General features: G+C 53.4%; 5 protein-coding genes across 5 annotated transcripts; 3 read left to right on the top strand and 2 right to left on the bottom strand.

The window, feature by feature from the left end:
- The first annotated feature begins 92 nt into the window (after positions 1 to 92).
- TGME49_290925 (hypothetical protein) lies at positions 93 to 1,605 on the top strand. Its single transcript, XM_018782126.1, has 3 exons — positions 93 to 504; positions 562 to 1,060; positions 1,422 to 1,605. Exons 1-2 carry the CDS (start codon positions 100 to 102, stop codon positions 592 to 594), a joined length of 438 nt encoding a protein of 145 aa, XP_018636450.1. The 5' UTR covers positions 93 to 99; the 3' UTR covers positions 595 to 1,060; positions 1,422 to 1,605.
- Positions 1,544 to 3,909, top strand: TGME49_290923 (hypothetical protein). The gene is made up of 3 exons (XM_018782125.1): positions 1,544 to 2,150; positions 2,207 to 2,252; positions 2,303 to 3,909. The coding sequence occupies exons 1-3, from the start codon at positions 2,037 to 2,039 to the stop codon at positions 2,743 to 2,745; spliced, it is 603 nt and encodes a 200-aa protein (XP_018636449.1). The 5' UTR covers positions 1,544 to 2,036; the 3' UTR covers positions 2,746 to 3,909.
- A 1,384-nt stretch (positions 3,910 to 5,293) lies between these two features.
- TGME49_290920 (oxidoreductase, 2OG-Fe(II) oxygenase family protein) lies at positions 5,294 to 12,778 on the bottom strand. Its single transcript, XM_002368435.2, has 3 exons — positions 8,968 to 12,778; positions 7,854 to 8,082; positions 5,294 to 7,478 (listed from the first exon to the last, which is right to left on the bottom strand). The coding sequence occupies exons 1-3, from the start codon at positions 10,531 to 10,533 to the stop codon at positions 6,370 to 6,372; spliced, it is 2,904 nt and encodes a 967-aa protein (XP_002368476.1). The 5' UTR covers positions 10,534 to 12,778; the 3' UTR covers positions 5,294 to 6,369.
- TGME49_290910 (hypothetical protein) lies at positions 12,688 to 20,179 on the bottom strand. Its single transcript, XM_018782124.1, has 6 exons — positions 18,121 to 20,179; positions 16,827 to 17,470; positions 16,005 to 16,530; positions 15,570 to 15,661; positions 14,376 to 14,747; positions 12,688 to 13,886 (listed from the first exon to the last, which is right to left on the bottom strand). Exons 1-6 carry the CDS (start codon positions 19,093 to 19,095, stop codon positions 13,610 to 13,612), a joined length of 2,886 nt encoding a protein of 961 aa, XP_018636448.1. The 5' UTR covers positions 19,096 to 20,179; the 3' UTR covers positions 12,688 to 13,609.
- Positions 20,180 to 20,410: 231 nt separating this feature from the next.
- TGME49_290900 (hydrolase, NUDIX family protein) lies at positions 20,411 to 23,352 on the top strand. The gene is made up of 4 exons (XM_002368433.2): positions 20,411 to 21,336; positions 21,744 to 21,865; positions 22,299 to 22,418; positions 22,719 to 23,352. Exons 1-4 carry the CDS (start codon positions 20,949 to 20,951, stop codon positions 22,989 to 22,991), a joined length of 903 nt encoding a protein of 300 aa, XP_002368474.1. The 5' UTR covers positions 20,411 to 20,948; the 3' UTR covers positions 22,992 to 23,352.
- Positions 23,353 to 23,686: the final 334 nt, after the last annotated feature.

Raw genomic sequence — 23,686 nt, 5'->3', positions numbered from 1 at the left:
ATATAAATAGCAGATAGTTTCAAAACATTGGCTGTACATACAGCGTGTTTGCCAACACGAACTGGCGTTCGCTCAGCCGAACGCGCCCACTAATTTTCTATGCATGGTTCTTATGTACCATCCCTGGTTTCCATAGATGGTAATTTAAAACGTCGTACGGCGTGCACTACTCACCGGAGCCATTTCTTAGACCAGTCCAGGCAATACTCCAACACGACTGCTTCAAACTCTAGGGTTTTGAGAGTGTGCCGGAGTTCGTTGTTTTACCGTGTGATTCAGGTTGTTCGTTGCATGAAAGTCTGCCTCAAATGCCCTGTGTACCAAACGGTGCAGACCCATGGTTTATGTTTAAGAACGTGCGGTGTGTCGAACCATACGAAAGCGCAACATAATCTACACGTGAGACGTACCCAAGTGTTGTATGTTGCCTCGCAACAGGTCAACGTCCAAAGAACGTACGCGCGGCTGCAGTATCATACCACGGAAATAGTTTTGTCGATTCAGGTTAGTAATGACCTGCAAATGCCTGAAGGGTTCCTATGTAGGAAAGTATATATCTAGAGCTCCCCTAGGCGTAGGTTGCAGCTTGATTGATCACGAATGCTGAAGACCGGTTTTGCAACACTATGGTTGAGTGTACTTCGGCAGAGTTATTTTAGCGCCTAATGTGGCCTATCTTTGGCACATTTTCGCTTATTGCTACCCTTATATTCGAAAAGGCTTGATGGTTGTTCCCTGTTGGTGCAGATTAACATGATTACGTCCCGTGCCACCGAATAGCCCTCCACCAGAAATCTGGATTCGTTTTGCATGCAGCCCTACGAGGGACATTGCTTTCGCATAGTGTGACTTAGTTTGCTATGCCACTTTAACGGAGACACTCTCCGCGCTTTCTGGGTAGCTTTCACGCGCGACAGCCAGGTGTTTCTGCCGTCCTAAAATCTCATGACACCATTTTGCCACACCTGCCTTTCCTCCGGCCAGGCTATACAAGACACGTGGAAGCCGAACGCCGCAGCACTCTCTAGACCGTCCAAAGAACAGACTACATTTAGACGAAGTACGCTAATATCTGTTCGGCTAGGGAAAAGAGACTGAAGACAATGGATCGCGTCAAGTACCCTACAATAAAACCTAGCCGCTGGGACTCAACAAGACGACGAATAATTGCCAGCAAGAGAACTCTTAAAAGCACGAATATGAGAGATGCATTGCAATGGTGAGCTTTTCGTTCTGAGCAGTTCCTGTCATCTGGTCGCTTACACAAAACAACATCACGAGCTGCAGTCCTCCAGCGCTGGACTAGTTCCCGAGCGCTTGAATGCTGGACTAAGGCTAATCTAAACGGATATTACTAAGAGAGCCATGAAGCACTGCCACATCACATCGTTGTTTTCTGATGTACCCACGTGATCGTCTAGGTGCCTCGAGCCATCTGGAGAACCATCTAACTGGACGACGGAGACACACGAGCAGTACCGCGGGTACATTTGGGCTCCTCTGATCGGCGGAACACGCAAACAGCTACCCGCAACGTCAGTGCATGAAGAACGTGAAGGAAAGTGGACGACAGTCGGAGACAGCCCGATGACAAATATGACGACAGCCCTACTGCGAAGGCGTGACTCTAACGCTGCTGCACATACCATTTCGAAAAGCCGGGTAGCTCAGGTATAGCGCTGCACATCGAGTGTGCTTGTCGTGCTAAAGCACTATGCTGCTCTGGGTTGTTAAAATCTACTCAGGCTCCTGAATCTTGTAATTCGAATGGTGCTTTTGACACATCGGCAAACCATATGAGGGAAGAATCATCTCCTTCAAAAACTCCATGAGATTGGTTTCAGGCGCAGTTCCTACCTTCTCGTGCGTTCGCCTGCACCAAAACTGTAGACCTGGATTCACGGCTGAGTGACGATCCAGAATACGGGTAGTATTCTGTGGAGTTTCTCCACTACTAAGAGACTGACTCCTTCTCGACTCCACTGGTGTTGACGCAGGAGTTCCAGGAACAACCCTCTTCGTATTGTCAGACCGTGATGTCTGACAACGGATGGGATGAATGCTGTTCATTTCGACCACCGGGGCATCATGTGGAATACCATCCGCCAGGTAAAGGCCATCATTGGGAAGCATCTCTTAGGACGAGGTCTGTAGGTTTTGTTTTTGCACCCCTCAGTCGCTTTTCTGGCCCTTGACTTCTTCAAAGCCGTACAGGTGTTGTCTTCCACACACTGATGGTTCGCCGCGCTCGAGTAAGAGCCTTCACCTAGGTCCTGAATTATCTGTATGACTGAGTTCTCAGAGGTCACGACAGAGTTCTGCAGAATGGCTGAGAGAGATACAATGAAGTCTGTCCAGGGGTGCCAAGAACAGTTCGGATCAAGCGACACCTTCTTGGTGCTTACGGCAAAAGCTCAATCCGAAGCTCGGGAAACTGCTAACCGGCCAGGCACGCGGAGCGCTACAGAGCGGGGCCAAGTCGGGCTCTCTTCCGGGATTCGAAGTATAAGAAGTGCCACCACAGACAAAACAGAGATGAAAAAGCGCAAACCGGCACACAGAGAGAAGCGAGCTCGCGCCAAAAGGCCATTAGTACTTTCTCCCACGTCCTCAGTTCCCACTCTACGCATTATCCAACTGATGCAGTTGTTGAAAGATTTGCCATACGAACGCTGTGCATCGTTCTACTGCTTTCTTTGGTGCTGTGAACATGTGCAGCGGACCGGGGACCTGACAGCATTATAGCGAAAAGTATGGTGGCACGAGGGAACAAAAGACCGTACCTCCGGAGCCGCAGTTCCGGCGGCCGAAAGACGAACGATGTCCTTGTGCAGAGAGTCGGAGGGGGCTACCAGCTCTACACAGCAGCCCAGTGGAGCGGTTTTAGGCTGAAGGAGTCATCCACAATGACGCCGGTACGCTCCGCGATCAGCCACAGATGCTTTAGTCGCATTGAAACTATCTGCACATTTGTGCGTGGGTATTTCTGTCTACACATATTCACCCTGTGTCGTCTTAACTGATAGAAGGAAATTATCTGAGACAGTCGGCTTGGTTCACTATACATCGGACACACTGCCACGGAATATAGGCAGTGTTTCTGTGTGAATGCTTGCATACGGAAGAATGGGGGAAGAAATGTGCTTTTTCAGTACCCGTTCCTCAACATACTAAATTTCCTGTTGCCTCCTGCCTGTGTTGCAGCCTGACCTCGCGCGGCATAAGGGCACTCAGACAGGACGGTCGCTTGAGGTTTTCGCGTCCAACATGGGACAGAACAGAACCACATTTTTGCCAGCGATATCTCCACTACCTTCTGCAGCTGTACAGCAAATTTTGGAAGATATCGATTATGTCGTACCTCCGTGCAAATATGCAAGAGAACAGCTTCATACACAACCAGATACTAGCCACTTCCGTGTTTCGCCGTTTCCAGCTTCGCCGACCGGAACAAGGCGGTCGGTTAAGCCATTGCGATGCAGCTTCCATAACCGATGTTCCCATACGTGTTCCAGAGGGAACACATGTAGTAACACTGATACACCACTACTCCGTTCCTTTTGCATGGCCAAGGAAAAGGTGGAGATCCCAGCCCATCTCATTTTGACTAGTCCTCGCACTGAAAGAGCACAGTCGGATATCGCTCATGAACAGAGATCAACCGCTTTCGGTCGGCCACATTCTGCCAGTTGTCACGCACGGTGTGTCGGAGCTAACACTGTCTATAGTCCTGATTCTTCTCACCGTGGACGTCGAGCCCTTCGCTCAAGCTCAGGAGCAACAGTGATCTGGTGTAAGACCGGTGAACCTGCTACGCAGAGTGCAGTGCAAACAGCCGCAGCAGCGTATCCGCGGCGTGGTTCCGGACATCATCGTAGTTCTTCAATGTGGAATACCATTCAAAGCCAGCCAGATCTGTATGCGATTGAGGACGGAACTGCAGTTCCTCACACCGCCGTAATTTCTACAAGGAAAGAGTAAGCGCGGACTGCTCAACCCTGAATTCGGCAAGTCACGATGACTGCTCAGGCATCTGAGAGATTTACTTTTTTTCTGTGCCGTGTCTGCCGGCTTTCCCGGAAGCTGGCCGGAGTTCTAATCGAACCTGTTCGCTACTCCATTTCATTCTCTGGACAGTGGAAAGCTAGAGGACAACGCTGGCAGCTTACGGCATTCCGAGGAATCGCACCCTGCGAATTCGGTTTTGATTTACAACTCTTTCGATCGAGCATGTTTAATCACTCGTTCCCACGCCTGTAGTGGCGAACGCTACCAGCTGAATTTCCGATCCTTGCAGCGTCTGTTCTGTGGGAGCTGTAGACCACAACATGTTTATACATTCTTTCTAATAGAAGCATGAAACGTCGTGTAGGATATCCTCATGAGAGAAATTATATTTTGTAACTGTTCGTACTTTGGGTGGCATTCCCAAACGAAGTACTCCTAGATGTGTGTCGACGAGGAACAGCCCGTAGGATCAAACGATCTGGAAGGCATCGCTCATCCTTGTGTAGTCTATCTCTCTAGTTCACATTACAGTGACCCGTGACTAAATATGGCGTTCTGTTGTCGGTTTATGTTTTTGCTGCAGTTCCTGCTTCGCTGAAACCCCTCATTGCTGCCGCTATCCAATATCGAAGAGCGCACAGCAAATACCGTCGAAGCCAGGCCGATGGAAGCCTGCACTTCCCTGTGCCACTTCCCCACGTCATCTTCATCTGTCTGTGTACTAGGACTTTGCATTCCTCGTGTCCTACGATGGAGACTGGCATCGATTTACATTGAATTGTGATCCCTGTATTCCGTTTCAGCTCAGAATCCGCGAAAGCAACCGCCCCGCTGGTCAATTTGCCTCTCTTCTCTACATGGTCTCTCTGCGATGAGTGTAACAGCGTTCTGCTTCACAAACTGAAACGTTCGCATGTCTGATTCTTCCGTGTGTTCCAAATTAACTCATCCGACCCTGAAGAATACTGCGATAAGCACGTTCGCTACTAGCAATGTCCGAACGCTTTTAGTCCACTCCATTCCTTCTAATCGGATTCATTTCCCTGATTCTCTGTTTTCGCGGAAAGTTCAGCCATTGGTTTGCCCATTGGAATGAATCTACCTGCATAGCTGGGTTAGTCTGGTCTCCTCTACTAACCCCTCCAGGCAATGCTTGATCCGTACTGTTACGATTTAACCTTGTGTTGTCTTCATCATCTCTTCCGCTATACGCTATCGCTAATTCTGAAAGGGAGCTGCCGCCAATTGCGTTCCCATATAGATGAACTGACGTTGGCTTGTGCCTGTGGAGTTTTCACCGCTTGTTAATCGAAGGCAGTTGCACCCATACTTCATACAGGGTCTCGAAATCACAGAGCACGAATTCCACAAGTTCGTACCGTGTCTTCGATTCGTTATTAACTCATGTTTTCCCGCTCGGGGCAATTCGTGTCCGCTATCGCCCCCTTTGGAACCAGTACCGTCTGCTGCTGGGAGCGAACCCCAAGCTCTCCCCTGTTGACTGCACGGGAAAAAGTACCCCCAAACGAACATCACGTGCTACATTATCGCGCGAAACAAGTTCTCCCATGTTCGAAACCTATTCTTCCTGACGACCTCTTACCGAAAATGCCTTTTGGCAGGATGTCCGCTACTGTGACCAATGCTGGCAGTCGAAGAATTTGAGCGTATGACACAAACACGTAATTAGTTTCGTCTTTAACTTTTGAGTTCGACCGCAGACACCTGTACTCCAGCCTCTGCGTTACGCGGAATTGAGCAACACTCTTTTCCATGCCCTGTGGGAGTTTCCTTTCTGATTGTTAGTCTAACGGTTTATCTGTCCTACTTGGTCAATCGTGTGGCTGGCGTTTTCTGTTAACCACACATTTCAGGACTGATACAACACATACTATCAAACATGCGCACACCCACAAAACGATTCTACGGGATATTTCACTATCAATTTCCACAAAGCGGCGACACAAGAGTCTGCTCACCAGTGTGCAATGGCATTTCACACAGTCACACGGACAAAACAAATCTTTACATCTTCTCCACAAAAGACAAACCGTGTGCCCCTCCTTTGAAGCTCAAAGTCAACGGTGCTCACGTAACTTCATCGTACTTGCGCTCTGCGAACTGTCGGACCGCCACACCCTACTTGAAAGGAGAAACACAATCGTTTTTGCGGAATGCAGTTCGCTGTCGCTGGCTCTGCGGCGTTCACCGCATCACCCGGTCGCAAATGAGCATTCGCGTGCTTTCTGTAGACAACGCGTTTCCTGCTCCTCACACAAAAGTACTATTTTGAGGTGAGCTTTCTAGTATGAGAGCTCCTGTTTGTTCCTCTTTTCACCAGCGCTACAGCCCCCAGCAAAGTCAGTACCGCCTTTCCGCAGAAGTTGGCGGGACGGGGGGTTTCATGTTTTGCATGGCTTCCATAATCAGATACTTCCCTACGCCGTCATCCACCTGCTCCTGCGTCAACGGTTTCATCTGCGGCACGCCATTTGGGCCGAAAACCATCATAAAAGCAGGTGCACTGGAGAAAAAATTTGCTCCTGCGTTCCCTCCCATCATCCCTCCCATCGGTCCTGCCATCGCAGCTCCCATTTGCGCGAAATTGGCTGTGTGATTCCCGCCCACCGTGCCTCCCCACTGAGAGCCTGCATGCATTCCCATCGATCCACCCACAGACACGTACCCTGGCGCGTGCGGCAACGCCGCGCCGTAGTGTGGCAGTTGGTGCCCATACTGAGCAGACTTCCCTGCACGCCCTGGATGCATGAAGCCAGGGTGAGGCACTTGACAAGGTTCTCCCAGAGGGTACTGGGGCATCTCAGGAATCACACGTAGCGTGTGAGCTCTATTTGTGGCACAGGCCCCAGTCGTGGGCACGCCAGCCAGACGAGGGCCAGCTGTCACGGCGGCGCAGTTGCCTCCACCCGAAGTGTACGTGACTGACGTGGAGGCTCTCTGGACAGCGGCTTGCATGCGCTGCACGGAGACCTGGGAGTTCTGGAGATCCGCAGAGGAGAGCGCGTGCACCTGAGGAGCGCGCGGAGCTGAGATCGTTCTCGCACATTCCACGATCGGACTTTGTCCCGGCCGAATCGCCTGGGGTACGGCGGCAGACGCTGCCAGATTTGGGCGGGGTCGGTTCTGCTGATCCACAGGCGCAGCAGCCACGGAGGGCGAGGCAAGAAGTCCCGTGGGAGACGCCGGGCCTCGCGGCTCTGACTTAGGCAACTGCGGAAGACTGCCATTGACTGCGCCTTCCGTCGGAGAAGCAAAGCGCACCGGACGCTGGTTGAAAAAACAGTTGATCACGTACTTCTGCCCCGCCAGCGTCGGCAGCCCTGCATGGAGGACTCGCGGGTCAATTTGATTCGACTCAAAGACGTTCCGCCACATCACTGCGGAGCCCTTCGTCGGCGACAGCTTCAGACCCAGATGCGGAAACTCGGTCTCGCCTCCGTGGGCCACGTCTGCATGCGCAGGCGTGGACAGTCGCAGATGTAGCGAATAAAACGAACCACACGAGTTGTGGGAACCTTCGCGCTGTACAGACACCTTTGACGGTCACGTAGAAACACTGAAAGAAAAGCGACACGCTCCTGGTGAATACTGACTCGTCACATTCCCACTCCGGGGTCTTCTTCTGAGCACCCACAGCTGAACATCACGGAGAGGGAATACACGTATTTTTCTTTCCTAAGAGGACTGAGAAGATTCAGGTCCTCAAACAAATCACTTAGAAATCAAAACGTGTTGATATGTTTGTCTGACCAAATACATACAAAAATATGAATAAAGTTGTTATTTTTGCTTCAGTGACGTGCGCATGGATCTTTCCGACGTACCATTTAGGTAGACCAGGATGGTTGTGCGACGGAAGTGGCCGTCGTGGTGTTGCTTGAAGAACTCGCCTTCCTCGTACTTGACCACGACGAGCGGCTCGAGGTGGCTGATGGGCATTTCTGCGAAAGCGGCCACGATGTTCTCCAAATTTTCCACTTCAGGAGTCTCCCCAGGAGCGAGGCGCACCGACATGCTTGTCCGGGACAAACTCTCTCCGGAAGAATATTCATTCTGCAAACCAAATACGCATCATCGCAACGTCAACGCACGCGCTCAAGAACGACTTCTCACTGAAGAAACAGGACAAGCCACTGGACCGGAAACTACACGCATGCGTTCTGCGCTACTCAACACACGGTCCCTGCCCTCATCCTGCCAGACGCCAGCTGCTGCTGACCACGGGCAGGAACGAAGAAGGCTCTCCCTCGTATCTTGACGGCCTGAAAGCACAAACGAACTTGCAACATTCAGATGGTTTTCTGCCAATCCCTAACCCTGCAGGTACGGATGCACCGCGCCTTATGAATCTGGAAGTGGCGACAACGTTGACCACTCCGACAACAAAGGGGTAGGGGAACGCCCGGTTTTCACGCGAAAAAAACCAAAGAACACAACAAAGACACGTCAGCCGAGACAAAACAGAATCCACGACCTTTCCAAGCCCGAAAAGATGCGGGCCTGAAAGCGGATGCAATCTGCCAGGTGCGTTTTGAGCATCTTGCATTATCTATAAATTGCATTATGCACTTGCTTTACGCACGATTTGCGTTAAAAATCCACTCATGATATAGCTGTAATTTGCATTACGTGCAGTTCATGCCCCACTCATACTGTTTCTGTCACGTCCCGTTTGTTGTCGTAGCCCGACTTCAGACTGTCGAGAAATCAGAGTGGACACAGAGAACACGACTGTTCCAGCACGCACGCACAGAAGTGAAGGGTGAGGCGAAGATAACAGAAACAAACGACTCGATAAAGGGGAAGAAACACAGGCCCTGATAAACCCATATAAAGAGACGACCTGGCGAAGGATTGGAACGAAAAGCCTTGACAAAGGAGACTGACACCAAGCGACTCGATAAAGGAGTGGAGAAGCAGACTTGCGGCCGCACTCACCGGGAGTGCATGCAGAGGTCCTCGACTGGTTTTGCTTGGTTGCCAGCGACCTTGGCACATCTTGACGAGTTTGTCGCATGTCGCGGGGGTGAGAAGCTCGGGCATGATGAAGACGTCGGGACTCTCGTGAATCATGAGTTTGTGGACCAGCCGAGTCTCGACACGGTTTGTGTCCGGATTCACTTCGACGATCTTCTTGCACGCCTTCAAGACACCGTCCGGATACGCCTGCCCGAACTCGAGCAAAACGTGGCTTTCACCTCCGCCGACGATGTGCCCGGTCTCTGGCCCGGCTGCAGCCTCGAGGCCCTGAACTCTTGCCGCCATCTGTGCCTCTCTAGGCTGACTCGCAACTGCATGCGCAACAGCCACGCCTCCTGGTCGAGCACCCTGAGGTCCTTCTGGCTTGCTCTGCTCAGCCGCGACCTTCAGAACTTCGCGTCTGTGCGCCACGCCTTGAAGCGCGTGGAGGCCAGGCGCCGCGACCGCCGCAGCGCCCGCAGTTTGAGCCTCAGGCATCTGCGAGGCGTCGCGTCCCGCCGGGAGAGTGCCGGCAGCCAGGGCAGGCGTCGCGGCCCTCAGACTCGCCGCGTGAATCAGCGAAGAAGGCGATCGCTTCTCGACCCCAGACGCAAAACTCACTCTTTTTGAGCTCGCCATTCGCCCCGCCCGTGAGTCGTGCGGGCGCTGCGCAGCCGGCGAAGTCTCCATCACGAGGGGGACTGCCCATAAGTTTCCTGCCGAGTCGACCCAGCTGGAGCCTCCGTTCACATCGATTTTCGCCCCCTGGCGCAACTGGCTCTCCGCAAGCGCGCCGCGAGAGGCCGTGAGGAGACACGGCAGCTGAGCGCCTGCCGGCGTGTTCGCCTGCTGCACCAGATGGCTGAAGGCGAGCTGGCCGCGAGACAGACTCGGGACGCCTGCCCCGGCGTACCCCAGCGGTTCGTGGGGCGTACGTACACCTGGCGGGCCGCGCCGGTAGATCCGCAGCGCCTCGCGGGGACCCGCAGCTCTGGGCTTCTCGGCTGCAGGCGCGGCCTCTTTGGATCTCGGCAGCGCGCTGGCTGCGGTAGTGCCGAACGCAAAGAGAGACTTGATGGACGGAATGACCCCGCCTGCGAGCGCGCTCGACGTCCGCCCACTTTCTGCCGCGACGTCGCGGCTTACGACACCCTTCGCGCTGCCGGACACTCGCACCGCGCGGCGAGGAGCGACGGGCACGGCGGCCGCGTCCAGCACCCCCAGAGAAGCCGTCGGCGGCCTCACAGCTGACGGCGAGCTTCCTGCATGCGTGGGGTCTGTCGCTCGCAGCCCCCTGAATTTGTTCCCCGGCAAACGCGGATGCATCGGCCTCACAGGCGGCGACTGACATACGCCTTCCATTCTCTGGACTTCCTCAGGAGCGACGGGCAAACACACGACGGGGGAATCCGCCTGCGGGAGAGCTGGGGGGCCGACCGCCTGTTCAAACACGCCTGCGCTGTCGTGACAGTGGACCCTCGGCACATGGGCGGAGGTGAAAAAGTTCGACTCGCGTCGCAGCGCCGGCGAACCGTGGCCGTCCATCGCGGTGAAAAGGGGTTCAGGGCAAAACGCCTGGGATTGAGGGTAAATGTGTGAGGAGAGACGAGGGGTCTCTCGGCCCGCTAGCGCTCGAACACACTGTGCGGCTGGGGTGGACGGCAAAAAAGTGTGGACGAAGCCGCGTTACTCAAACAGCGTCCTTCTGTGAAAAAGCGGGAGTTCAAGCGGGAACACAACGTGGAAAGAAGGTCGAGGATGACACGGCGGAAAACAGACGAGTCCCGCGGAGCGCGCCCACGTTTCACTTCTGAAAGAACTGGAAATGCCGAGAACATACTTTAGGTGGTAAATCCTTACCGTCGTACGATGCTGAATTCCAACACGTTTAGGTGCACTCGCATGTCGGCAAAGCGTCAGTGTGAGAATTCGTGGAGGAATAGGCCGACTCAAAACAAAGACTTCCTCACGCGGGGGACGTGGGGGGAGAAACAGGAGAGGAGACAGGAGAGACAGGACTGCTGGCCACCAGCACTCGGTGGAAAAGAGCTCTGGAGAAAACGGGGAAGCGATCTTCAGTGCGTCAGAGGACTTGGACAACAGCCAATGAAACTTAAAAAAAACAATGCGTTACAAGAGCACGAACGCGCTTCGTCTCGCAAGGGCGACACTCCCAACACCAACACGGCGGCGGCAGCTCTCGTGCGTCCCGCGAGGTATTAATAGTCGCAGGAGCAAATTGCTCCAGACGGTTAAAAACGTAGAAACAGAAAGCAATTCAAGTTCCTTCCAGAAAACGTAGATGCTTCCACACCACTAGATGCAGGGGGCGAACCGGGATCCAGATGCTCGTCCTCTGTCGGTCGGCAACTGCTCAACGAAAAAGCGTGCTCTCCGGAGCTCAGGGGCTGAAGAATCTCCACACTTGGTAGTGAACGTTGTCTGGGAAGCTCTCCGCGTCCCAAAGACTCTTCAAAAAGACCGCCGACAGCGGCTTCTCCAGAGCGGAGAACTCTTTCCTCAACCGCCTCAGGTCGCGGGAGAAGTCAAAGCGCAGAGGAAATCTCCGCCCCCCTCGCTGAGAGACGCCTGCGCGCTGGACGGAGGGGCTCCGCTGCGTCTCCAAGTTTGAGTTTATTTCCCTTGCAGAAAGGTGAGGTCGGCCAGACCGGTTTTTTGAGTTGAGCCGAAGCATGCGCTTCTAGACGATGGAGGGAAATTGCGGAACAAGGACAAACGTACGCAAGCAGTGGTCTCGCCTGTTGCCCCACAAGAGGAATGCTGAACCTGTTCTTTACCGGGCCCTTTGCTTGTGCAAGTCCACGAGTTGCAGGCCGTACGTCTCTACTGCCCGCAGAAAAAGTTGCTCTGAGGAACTGTCGGTACGCAAAGAGAAGTTGTGGGAGGGCGTTGAGCAAACACAATTGAGGGGTATTTCGCGAGAAAAAGTTGGGCGTCCGAATTGGGAAATAGAGACGAAACACGCACAGCGCTGCCTCGACTCAAACACGAGCAATGGCGCCTCGTTGTGCACTGACCGTGCAGATGAGGCAGCGGTGTGCCCTTGGTAAACCTCTGGAAAAGATCCCCTTGCGGGATGATGTCCTGCATTCACAAGCATGCTAAGCCACTAAACCCGATAAAAACATACCCAAGAACGCGGCTTGCCAGGTCAGGAATCAGGTTTCTCCCGCGTCGATGTGCCTCGCTTTTTCTCGTCGGAGACTACTGCCTTACACGGCGGACCGCAGCTCACGAGCCAAGGTAAGAATTCAGCATATTTGTCGGGGCGCAAATCCGATACGGTTCGACCTCGAAGAAGCTCAGTCTACACACTTGCCAACTCTGGCGATTCGAAAAGCCCAGGATCTCTCTCCGGCATACGCGTTCTTCTTGCAGACATCACCGAAACTCGGTGCCAGTGAGACGCCGCGATGGGGTGTACATACACCAGGCGTCAGGTGGACGCTTCCCGGAAGAAAGTCAATCTTACCATTGAGGTTTCGTCTACGAATCCAGGCCGGTTTAATGAGCCAGGCTGGCTGCACACATTCCCTTCGAGCCTGCTGACTTTAGTTCCGAAAAACGTTAGTATCGCTTAATCTGAAGACTCAACTAAGACAAATAGCACAAGGATCAGTTACGTGTTCTGTCCATCTGAGTCGATACTCGGTTTCTTGTCTTCGCGTTTGCTGAGCTGCGATCCGTCGTTTGCCTGTCTCTCATCGCTTGGGTCGAACGCAGTATCCGAACTATTACAGGGTGTCTCCCCACGCGACCCTTGCTACCGGTCGAGAATTCACAGGTAGAATCAAACGAGGATCATCCATACTGCTCTTCGTCAAATGTAGATGTAAAATGCAGTTTGTGTGGACTCTTCGCATCTATGAAACCGCCACTGGTTGCGCGCTTCCACATTCCCGCTGCATGCAGCTGAGGCACATTTCTGACGAGGCTGGAAACGGGCGCTTAACGTTGTTTTTTCTACTCATCGTTTAACGACGAACGCTGAAACTCTCCCATACTTAATTCGATTCATCCTCTCACACGCGACCTACGCAGGACCACGTGCAGAACGCGTCTCGGCCTCCCAAAGGGCGAACAGAGCCCCCTGGATCATTTTTACCACAGCACGACGTCGCCTTCTCTCCTCGTATATGAGTCAAACCACTTTATGCCCTTTTTCGAAGCCGGCACATAAAACTAGTTGTACAGAAAGCTGTCAAGTCTCTGCAACAAGTGACACTGTCTCCACCGAAAAAACGAATCAAAAAGGAGACCTTTCCAGTCTGCAATGCTTTTCCCGTGACGCATGCACGCCGCAACACAGCAGCTCTTGAAAACGTCTTGACTCTTGCAGTGAAGAACGAGAACCCGCAGGTGTCGATCTTCAGTGGAGTCGTTCCCGCCTAAAAGACCGTCCCGGATTAGAAAAATCACAGGCGCGCCGATCAAGGGATTACTCGTTCCACAACCCCCAGGTCGCGTGTCGGACGATTCTGCGTCGCCTTCGCCCAGAAACTCTGCACCCCTCTCCTCATGCATCGAAACACCAGCCACGCCGAAAAAGAATGGTCTCTTCGTCGGAAATGCAGAAGCAGGCGAGCTCTACAGTTCATCTTCAGTCACTCTGCTTGGAACGGAAATGCTTCCGTCGCCATTCGTTGACTGTGTTCGACGCTGCAGAAAGGTTTCGCTTCCTTGATTCATAGATCTTTTCGCGAGACTGCCCTCTCCAGATGGCTTTCCTTCTTGAGGAACTACGCACTCGGGACGAGCTCCTGTCGGGGGATGAGAGGCGGGCGTGGTCTCGGGAACGACTTCGCGCGAAAAACCTTCGCGACCTCTCCACAGGGAGTCTTCTTCCCCGTTGTTCGTCACCACGGCTACGACTTCGTCTGAAAACACAGCGGTCACGACAAAAGCGTTTCTCTGGACAGAGCCACACTCGCCCTCTATCACTCACGTAAACGCATAGGTCTGCACAGACACACCAAACGTAGTGACGACAACCCTCATATATATATATATATATATATATATGCAAATATGTGCATATATATGTATATACGTGTATATATATATATACACATATATGTGCGCAGATTGGAAATTCGAACGCATTTGCGTGTCCACACCCGTCTTTTGTTGAGACACTCATACGAGACAGACAGAACAGACTTTTTCTAGGTGGAAAATACCGAATTTCTTTCTATGTGGGCTGCAACACGCGGACTGTCTCCTTTTGCGATTTTCTTCCCTTTCTCTCCACAACTTAGGCCCTTCGCTTGAAATGATCGGAACCCTATTCCACGACTTGGCCATTTCGAGAGGGGACGCCTCATGTGGCAAAACTGGGAGCTCGAAAACCGCCGTTCGCACCCTACCTTCTTCCTCTGTCTGAGTCACCTTCTCTGCCCCCCCAGTGAGAGCCGCTGCGGATCTCCGCGAACTGCGACTTGTCTGCTCTCGCGTCTGTTCTTCGACTCGCCGAAGCAACGCGACGCGAAACTCCAGGAGAAAACCGAGGCGAGAAACGCGAAGCGGAACGCGGAACGGATCGTTCCCTGCCGTCCGTTAGCAGAAAATGAGAGAATGGTGAAACCCGGCGAATCGCGGACTCTGCCGGTCGAGGTGAAGAGACGTTTTTGAAACGGCTGAGCAAGCCATGGGAACGCCCGCCTCTCTCTTTCAATCTCTTGCTCCACAGACTTCTTTCCCGATCCGCTTCCGAAGATGCTGCCTTGCCGCACTTGTCTCTGCATGCGACACAGTTTAAACCCAACATCCACACACATGCAGTCGCGCCTTGACACCTGTCTTCAGCAGTCGACTGGCGTGATGGTGGACAGCAGCCACAGACAACTCCAGTGTCCGTTCTTCACCAATGGAATCCTATTCAGTAAAAAGCACACTCACGCTCTCCATACATCAAAACATATACAACTACGTATATATATATATATATATACGTATGTATTTACATGCCTTGCTACACACATGGCTGCATGCGTCCACACAATACACGCCAACATATAAACGTGTCCAGGAGTATGTACAAGATCTATTCAGATGTCGATCTGAGATGCTTGCTGGACTTCTACAGTTGAGCTAAAGATAACCGGAAGCATGAGACCAGCGACATAAGGATCCTTCCACCTTGTGAAAACAGGTGAGGAGCCCGAGAAGCAAAGTCTCTTGAGCCCCCCGCGAGACCTCGAGGGTGACAGAAGAGATCTGCGGGCATCCGCGCATGCATTGAGCGAGGCGTTCGAACTTCATCGATTCGCCGGTCACCCAAACGACGCAACTCTTCCCAAAGTTCTGCATCAGTAAGCCGCTTCTACGTTTACCGCGAGCCTGCGCTACAGAGATCTCGACTGTGTGCATTCCCGTCTCAGAGTCTAAGACGTCTGTAGATATTGTGGCCTGCATCAGATCCACGTGGACGCAGAGACCCTACAGCCGAAGCCCGCACAAATGAACGGCTGCAGCAGGGGGAGGCAACGCCAGCGACGGCAGTTTCCCGTGCACCCGCTGAAAACACTCTTGTCCAAGCAAAAATCCAGCGAAACGCTCACACGGAAGGCTGACAGACGCCCGCAGACTCCTTGCCGAGGTCCGGGCCGCCCCGCTGGTGAAGAACGCGCGACCGAAAATCGCCGCCAAGTGTCTGTACACCCCAAGAGAAGATGCGTGCATCAGTGCGGCAAGTGGGCGACTGAGAAGCGTGTACACAGGCTGAACACAGAAGAACGCAGGGTTCGAGAAGGCGACAAGAACACCTAGAAAACAGGCTTTCAGATCACTATTCAACCTACGTTTTCATGTGCTGCCGAGTCTTGTGCAACACATATCCGTATATATCCATCACATATATATATATATATATATATATGGGTGCGTGCATATACACGTCTATGCGCTCGTCAGTTACGCCTTTGCCCTCTTACACACACGCACCTTACTAGAAATATATATATATATATATATATATGCATATATAAATATCTTACTGTCAAGAGTTTTTGGTCGCGTTGAAGTTCGGCTTCTTCGAGGTTTTTCCTTCCTCTCGTTCGGTCGTTTTCTTCCTCGAAGTCTCGGCCTGCATTGAGGCGTGGGTGTCCTCTGGCGTCGCGGGCGATTTTTGTCTCCGGCTCCCTTCCCTTCTCTCGCCTTTCCTTCCTTAGCGTTTTTCCGACAGCGTCGGCAGACAAGTTGGAAGTCCAGCTCGGAGTCGAACGGCAGAAGCGCGGCGTTCCGTTCCCGTTTTCTCCCTCGTGCATGGAGGCGGGAGAGAGGCCAGGAAGAGCCGAGAGGCTGAGTGTGTTTGCTTCTGCCGGGGCGCTGGTCGGAAGTTGCCTGTAATTCTGCGTCGGCGAGTCTCTGTGAAACGGGCGAGACGGGAGAGCACTGGGACTCGAAAAAACAGCAGCGTACGACAGAGCTTGGGCGCAGCGCTCCAGTTCCTGCGCTGTCGCCACCCGGAGCAGCAGACGCGTTGCAGTCCGCGGCGACGAAACAGGCAGAATCGGCAGCGTTCTAGAAGGAAGGAGCAGAAAGAAAGAAACAGTCAAACAGACACGAAGGGACAATGGTCGATCCACGACGCTCTGGGCAGGAGACAGAGGAGACAACTGGAGTCTCCGTAGAAACTGAAAGACGGAGAAAAACGCGCCGCAACAGAGATGAGAGAACAGAAAAGTGAAGAGACAAAAGAGGGAACAGGAGACAAGAGAGAATGGGAGAAACGAGAAGGAAACACAGGAAGGAGGAGAACAGACAGAAGCGAGAACAGAGGAGAGAAGAGAGTAGCATGACAGATATCAGGATCTCACCGTCTCCAGCACTCAGCTTGTCGTTTGAATTCTTCTGTTGCTTTCGAGCCCACGTGTGTTTCGACATCTCCCAGTAGCCAAAATACCTCTGGAAGATCTGCTTCATCCACTGCTGTTTCTTTCTGCCCTTCTTCTTCTTCGTCTTCAACCTCGCCTTCCTCCATCTCCTCATTCTCGTCATTTTCCTCCGCTGTCCCTGTCTCCTTTTCCATCTGCATGTCAACAGTCATCCCTTCTTCCTCCTCTTCTTTTCCCTCTGCTCGCAGTCCCCCCCCGGTGGCCTCGTTGCCTCGCTCTCCAGGCTTCCCTCGGCCGTCACCTCCTTTTCTCTCTTGAACGAACTTCTTGTCACGCATGCGCCGCCTCCCTGTGAGGCGGCGCCTGGCTGCGGCCCGCGAGGCGACGGCCTCTGCCTGGAGCCGTCGGAGCTGCTCTGCTCCCGCGGAAAGCAGATGCATGCAGTTTTCGCCGCGTTGGTGCAGCGCCGCATGCGCCGCCGCAGCGGAGGGGAAGAGCACGAGGAAGAAGGGAGGAGGGACCAGCTGCAGCACCGCTGTGGGGTGGAACGGCTCGAAGAGCAGACGTATGTCTGTCTCTGACAAGCCGCGCGAGCCCGCGAAGGCCAGCAAGGCTGCGTCCGCGAGCTGCGCGAGAAGATAAGAAGCGAAAGAGATGTCCAGAGCGACAGAAACGGAGCAGTCTCCACCCAGAAAGTCGAGCATTACGGTGGTTCTCAAAGGAGAAACAGAAGCGACGAATGGCGAACGATTGGCCGAAGGGTGATGCGTCCTTGTACAGTGTCGCAGAAAAGAAAAAGCGGTGACAGAGCGAGACACGCGACGACGGGAACAGGGAGAGCGAGAGAGAAGGAAAGCCGTGCATCGTAAGTGAAAACACATGTTAGAAAAAAAGAAATGCACATGTCGATCCGTTCGCATATTCAACATATATATATATAGATAGATATATATATAGATATATATTTATGCACGTCTATCTACCCAGTGGATTGGACCTATCATTTCTGTATACAGATATGTTTATCTCTTTAAAAATAAATGTGTATGTGCGATTTAGTGGAGAGCCACGACGCAAGGCTTACGAGGCTACGAATTGTGCAAAAGCATACATGTATATATGTATGCACGTATGCCTGCATGCAAAGCTGTCGATCCAGTCTATCTCGTCTCGATCGGCTCTGCACATGCGTGCGATTATATATTCAGCGATATACATACATACATAATATTTTTTGCGTGGAAATAGGATTTAGTTGAGAGGAGGCAAGGCTTACGGGTTCGCCAACTTCGACGCGGTCAAGGCATTTCCATCCACGCGTTCCAACACTGAGAGGAAGGAGAAGCGTTTTTCTGAAAGCTCGCAGCCACGGGGCGATGTCAGCGTCATCCTCTTCTGCTTCGTCGAGCGTTTCGTCTCCTTCATCGTGTATTTCTTCATGTCGATTCTCTCTCGTGGCAACTCGAATCCGCGGTCGCCTCAACCCTGCGCTCAGACTTTGCCCCAGAACACTGCGAGAGTTCGAAATGCCTCCTGCAACCTCTGCGTCTTCTCCATGTGGTGTGATTTGGCGAATAGCTCGCGCTGTGCCTCTGCCGTTTCGAAGACGCCGGGCGTCCGCGTTCATCGCCGCTGCGGCTTCGTCCAGAGACAGACTCAACAGCGCGTTGATTCGCTCTTCCGGACTTCTCGGCAGGCACACAGAGAGAGGCCCTGCTCTCTCGCGCAGAACAACTCTCTTCCTCCCGCCTCCATCGTCTCCTCCTGAAACCCATGCACCTTCACCTCCTTCGTTTCCAAGTTCTTCGTCTCGGCGTCCTATGTCTCCACGTTCGCTGTCTCGAGGTTCTTCGCCTGGACAGGAGGGTGCTAAGGAAGAGGCGGACGCTCCGCAGGGGCGTTTCTCGTTTGCCTCTCCTCGGTCTTGACTTCGGTGACTCTGGCGCCTGTGGATGTCCTCAGCGGAAGTCGCGGTATCAAGAGAAACGACAGGAGACGTCTCTCTGTCGCTCGAAGAAGAAAAGCGGACACTCTTCCCGTTTCTTGCTGCAGAAGCCTTCGCTGGACGGTCGCCGAGAGAGGCGGAGGCGCCTTCACACCACCCCTCTTCGCCGGGTGTATGTACACTTGACGGCTGGCTGCGCGGATCTGAGGCGTCGGCTCCCGCGGACGCGTTTCGCACTGTCTGCGCTTCGGCTTTCTGCGTGGCGAGCGCAAGAGGAGACTGAAGAGAAGCTGCTTGCGTCTCCATGATTTCGGCTTGTTCTGGAAGAGCAGTCCCCACTCACTGCACGTAGAAACACTGCTGCTTTCCACGACATCATGCAGCCGCAGCACTCGTCCAGAAGACACGCGAGAGAAGACGGGCCGAGATTCCCTTCTGGCTCGCAGACACCCAACACCCGTGGTGTGCAGTGTATGCACACCTCAACGAGCGAGTTCAAAGACGCAGGCGCTCCAGCAGAAGGAGACGAACGGCGGGAAGCCAGCGAGGCGAGAGAGGCCGAGAGCCTTCGCCGCTTCTGTGTCTTCCGCGAGGCCCGTGTGCTTGAAACAGACAGTCACGCGGAGAAAGTCGCAGACGCAAACGGAGCAAGAGACGGTCACCTGCAGAGACAGTATTTGATACACCTGCTGGGTGCATGCACCGGAGAAACTCGTCGGAGTTCCTAGATTTAGGTCCACGTTGTTTCCTCCCTCGAAGGTTCAGACGATCAAGAGAGAAGCCCCGAAAAAACAAGCTTTCACGCACATGGAGTTATTCTTCTTCTTAGCTGAGAAGGCTCGAGCGGTGGAGAGAAGGAGACGGAAGGCAGATTCCCAGACCTGACAAGGTGTCTGTACACTGCAGGCTTCGGAGGGGAACGCATTCGAGAGAGGCAGAGGCCGATATAAGGTAAAAGAAGCCTCTGCAATCACTCAGCCTTAGGCACTTGCGTGCATCCCTCCCGTACCTGTGTATCTCTGTGAAGAAGAGGCAAGAAAGAAGAAGAAAAGACACGAGAGGCTCTGAGGAGTAAGACGGGGACGAGATGACAAGCTCTGCTTCACAGACGGATTCGCTTCTTCGCGAAGCCTCGAAGACGCCGGAGATGCAAAGGCACAACTTCTTCGACTCGCTCTCCTACGTCCCCTTTCTCGAGACAGAAAGACTTGCGAGAGCGAGGAAAACTCAGTCACAGATTGTTTGCTAGGCGACGGCGGTGACGAAAACGCTAACCCCCCTTCGGGTGTACACACACCCTGGCAGACGCAGGAACGCGTTTCGCCGGGTACCGCGGACAGTCAGACACACGACAGCTTATCTTCAAATTCGCCATCGACACACAGCTGAATTTCACACTGACGAACCTCTAGCCCCTGCAACAGACGGAAAACGCAAGGCATCGCACCCAGGTTCATCTGCAGCGCCCAGCCAGAGCGTCTGCGAAGAAAGCAAGCTACTCCTCGTCTTGCATGCAGGGGCAACGCGCTTCTTGTCGGCGGCTTTTCCTGCTCTGCCCTTTCCGGGACTTCGCTGGTCTGCAGGACTTTCTTCCCGCCCAAAAAGCCACACACGAAAGACACGAAAAGCTGAGTGTCTCGTCCTTATCCAGTTCTTTCTCCTCCGCTGCGGTGCAGGTACACCGCACTCGGTGAGTGTGTAAAAAGCACCCAGGTGCCTCTCTGCCGCGTTCCCCCGCTTGACTCACCAAGACACTCCGCGGTTCCTCAGAGCAACCGTCGGATTCTTTCTGCGCAGAACTCAACCGTGCACAGGGGAGAACGAAAGAAAGACAGATGCGCTCTTCTCCTCCCCGTTCTTCTTCTTCCTCTCTTTCTCCTGAAACAGAGAGGCTGGCCCTGTCTCGCTCTCGCAGGTGTGTGCTGGTGTACTGACAGGCGAGACCAGGGAGAGCCTTCTGCGCTCTCTGCAAGAGCCACGAAAAAGGATCTTCTCTCAGCTGCGTGAACTTTGTTCTCTCACCTTTTCTCTGCATTTTGCAGAGCAATCGAGAAAGGGCCAGGAAAGGATCGAACTGGGTGGCCGGGGAAGAAAGAAGTCGCGGAGACTGAAGAAGAGACAGTCCGTTAAGGGAGGCGTCTTGTTTTTCAACTTCTGTCATGCCCTTTCTCGTCTTCGAGGCTGCTTCGTTGTTGCCCGCTACTCTTCATCTCCCTCTTTCTCTTTCCTCTCTTCCCTCTGTTCTTCACCCTCTGTTCTTCGTCACTGCGTTTTCCGTCTGTTCTCTCTTCCCTTCCTCGTCGTCCTCGCGTCTTTCTGTCTCTTTCCGTCGCTTCTCTTTGTGTCCGTCTGTCGCCGCGTTCGATCTTTTCTTCTCCCTCCCTCGCTTCGTGGAAGTCGCGTTTTCTCTCGGTCTGGACGTCGTTCACCCACACCCCATGCCGCTGCCGAAGATCCCCTCCGCCGCCCGCCTCGCAGAGCTTCTTTCAGGCGGGGGTGGCTTGCCCATTTTATCTGAAAGAGTTGTCTATCGAGGCTGGAGAAATGGTACGCGTTTTTTTCTCGCGTCGAGTGTTTCTTCTCTTTCACTTCCTTCTGCTCAAGCTGCCGATCCTCCCTTTGCTCCCTTCTCTGCCTTTTCTTTTCCTTCGTCTGTCTGTCTGCCTTCTTCTTCCTCTCCCTCCCTTCTTTCTCCTTCCTTCTTCTTCGTCTTCCTGTTTTTTCTCGTTCGTCTCTTCTTCTTCTGGCCCTTCGCTCCGTCGTTTCTCAAGGCTTCTGATCCGTGTCTCGCGTTTCCTCCTTTCTTCTGCCCTGCTTTTTCTTGTGTCGGCCTCTCTTCCGCTTCCATTGCATTCCGCGCTGCGGCTTTCTGTGCCTCGGCAGTTTTTACGCCCTGGTCACATCCCGATTTTATGTCTTCTTCTTTCTTCGTGTGTCGCCGTTTTCCCTCTCAGTGATCAAGCGGCAGGTGCAGTTCCCGAACGGCCAACCAGTGACCTTTGACGTCACAGATGCGCCGCCCGCCGTCCTCGTCCTTCCTTGGTGTTCCAAAACAAAAACTATGACGCTCCTCAAGGTAGAGAAAGAGAAGAAGAATCGGTGCACCTTCTTGGGTGTGGCAGCTCTCTGCCGTGGAAAGCAAGACAGGCGGGGACTCTTTGCAGGAGAGAGCGAACGCATGCGAGACACAAAGCTGTGTTTCAAAGTAGAAAGACAAGCCGCCGGAGGAGGGCGACATTGAAGGAGAAGAACCCCCCTCAGTGAGAGAACACACTCGCTGAAGCTGCACAGAAAAACACCAGCGGAAAAGCGCCGACGAACCGAAATGGAGAAGACGAGGACAAGAGGGAGAAAGAACTCGTCAGAGAGAGGAGCAAAAGAGTAGGAAAAGGAAGGAAGAACGTGAGGGAGGTCACGCGATCAAAAGAGGTGGGCGTCAGGGCTTGCGAGGGAAGTCTGCTTTCGCTTTTTTGAGTGTTCGACTTCCCTTTCCGTTTTTTCGTTTGCAGGAGTATTGTCCAGGTGTAAACGAGAGAGGCATGTACACTCTCGTGGCTGGGCTGTACGAGGAGAAGCATGCGAGCGTTGAGGACTGCGTGCGATGTGAGACTGAAGAAGAAGCGCACCTGGTGAGTCTACCGTTTCTGTCTGTCTTTGTGACCATTTTTTCTTTGTCTTTTTCAAACGCTGCCTCAGCCACGCGCGTCGCTCGTGAACTGCAGACCGTTGATCAAGTCTCGCTCCCTCATCTCTCTTTCGCTGGCTCCCTGTCGTCCATCTCTTTCTCCCTCTGTCTCCTCTCTTTCGCTTGCTCCCGTTCGTCCAGCTCTTTTCTGCGTCGTCTGTGGAGGCATCACCAAGGCCTCGTGAGCCTCTTCTCTGTTTCCTTCTGGAAGCCGTTTCCCCCTGTTTGCCTGCTGTTTGCGCAGCGCGGCGGGACGCTGATCCCCGTAATGGATTCGCCAGATCGGTCGCTCCCGGGAGCAAAGTACACAGGCCAGAAGTTCTTGCCTTACATCGTGAAAGATGCGCAGAAAGTTTCGGATCCTCGCCCTCTCGACGAAGACGAAATCATTCTCCCCGTCCACGAAATCACTCCTGACGAAGCGGTCTGGCTCGCCTTGCACGGACGGATTACCAGCACAGGGTGCATGATGCTCTTCATGGCGCTGCACAAGCTGAAGGAACTGAGGGAGCTGTGAATTCGCGTCTGCGCCTGGAGTGGAGGAAACGTTGGAAGCGGTAACGCGAGGCTCATTCCCCATGCGCGTTCTTAAGTGCTGAACCTATGAGACAGGGGAAGGAAACCTAAGTCGTCGTCAGCGTCTTGTGACGTTTGCTGCCGAGCGTTGCGAGACGCAAAGGCATGCGGAGTCCATGCATGTGCATCGTGCGCGTTCACTCCGTTAAAGCAGTCAAGAGTCGCGAGCAAAGCCGCGCGCGCATGGCAACTCATTTGACGTTTCATGGGGTGACCACGTCTTGTCTGCGGTCGAAAAAAGACTCAACTCTGCAGGTGCACTTGTCCTGCTAGACAGTATTGAATTAGCTGATGGAAACTCTAGTCTCCCTCCAACCAAGAACGAGTTCTCTCTTGGTTTTCCCGTCTCCCTTCGTTGGTTCCGCCTCTCAAGCAACGGCGGCTTTCTCCGCCGTCCTGCTGGAGAAACGATCTCTGCCTTCTGGGTCATTGTTTCTCCGATGCTTTTGAGTCTCCTCCGAGCTGCCTCGCGGAAGAAAAAATTTCGAACAAGGGCAAGAAGGTACGGAAGCCGCTGGACAGGGAGCCGGTCTCCACAGACCGAGAAGAACCGCCGCCAGCTTCAGTTCTTTACCGTTTCTCGGCTTCACATCGACGGGGGGTATCTTTGGATCTCCTGTCCCGCACGCGGCTTCT

This window comes from Toxoplasma gondii, chromosome IX, assembly GCF_000006565.2.
Source record: "Toxoplasma gondii ME49 chromosome IX, whole genome shotgun sequence".
Classification (NCBI taxonomy): domain Eukaryota; phylum Apicomplexa; class Conoidasida; order Eucoccidiorida; family Sarcocystidae; genus Toxoplasma; species Toxoplasma gondii.
The sequence above is the reverse complement of the archived record's forward strand: the minus strand, read 5'-3'. Positions and strand labels throughout refer to the sequence as shown.

Bases quoted from the DNA above. Each gene is read 5' to 3' on its own strand.
- TGME49_290910 (XM_018782124.1), bottom strand. From the start codon at position 19,095: ATGGAGACGCAAGCAGCTTCTCTTCAGTCTCCTCTTGCGCTCGCCACG. The intron at 17,471-18,120 runs GTAAGCCTTGCC...CTTCTCGCGCAG, and splicing joins GCGTCGAAGTTGGCGAACCC to CTCGCGGACGCAGCCTTGCT. The intron at 15,662-16,004 runs GTAAGATATTTA...TGGGGTGTACAG, and splicing joins GCGACCAAAAACTCTTGACA to ACACTTGGCGGCGATTTTCG.
- TGME49_290923 (XM_018782125.1), top strand. From the start codon at position 2,037: ATGTCTGACAACGGATGGGATGAATGCTGTTCATTTCGACCACCGGGG. The intron at 2,151-2,206 runs GTAGGTTTTGTT...ACTTCTTCAAAG, and splicing joins CATCTCTTAGGACGAGGTCT to CCGTACAGGTGTTGTCTTCC. The intron at 2,253-2,302 runs GTAAGAGCCTTC...CTGAGTTCTCAG, and splicing joins TGATGGTTCGCCGCGCTCGA to AGGTCACGACAGAGTTCTGC.
- TGME49_290900 (XM_002368433.2), top strand. From the start codon at position 20,949: ATGCCCTTTCTCGTCTTCGAGGCTGCTTCGTTGTTGCCCGCTACTCTT. The intron at 21,337-21,743 runs GTACGCGTTTTT...TTTCCCTCTCAG, and splicing joins CTATCGAGGCTGGAGAAATG to TGATCAAGCGGCAGGTGCAG. The intron at 22,419-22,718 runs GTGAGTCTACCG...CTGTTTGCGCAG, and splicing joins CTGAAGAAGAAGCGCACCTG to CGCGGCGGGACGCTGATCCC.
- TGME49_290925 (XM_018782126.1), top strand. From the start codon at position 100: ATGCATGGTTCTTATGTACCATCCCTGGTTTCCATAGATGGTAATTTA. The intron at 505-561 runs GTTAGTAATGAC...GTATATATCTAG, and splicing joins AAATAGTTTTGTCGATTCAG to AGCTCCCCTAGGCGTAGGTT.
- TGME49_290920 (XM_002368435.2), bottom strand. From the start codon at position 10,533: ATGGACGGCCACGGTTCGCCGGCGCTGCGACGCGAGTCGAACTTTTTC. The intron at 8,083-8,967 runs GTGAGTGCGGCC...TTTGGTTTGCAG, and splicing joins GACCTCTGCATGCACTCCCG to AATGAATATTCTTCCGGAGA. The intron at 7,479-7,853 runs GTACGTCGGAAA...CTGCGCATGCAG, and splicing joins CATCCTGGTCTACCTAAATG to ACGTGGCCCACGGAGGCGAG.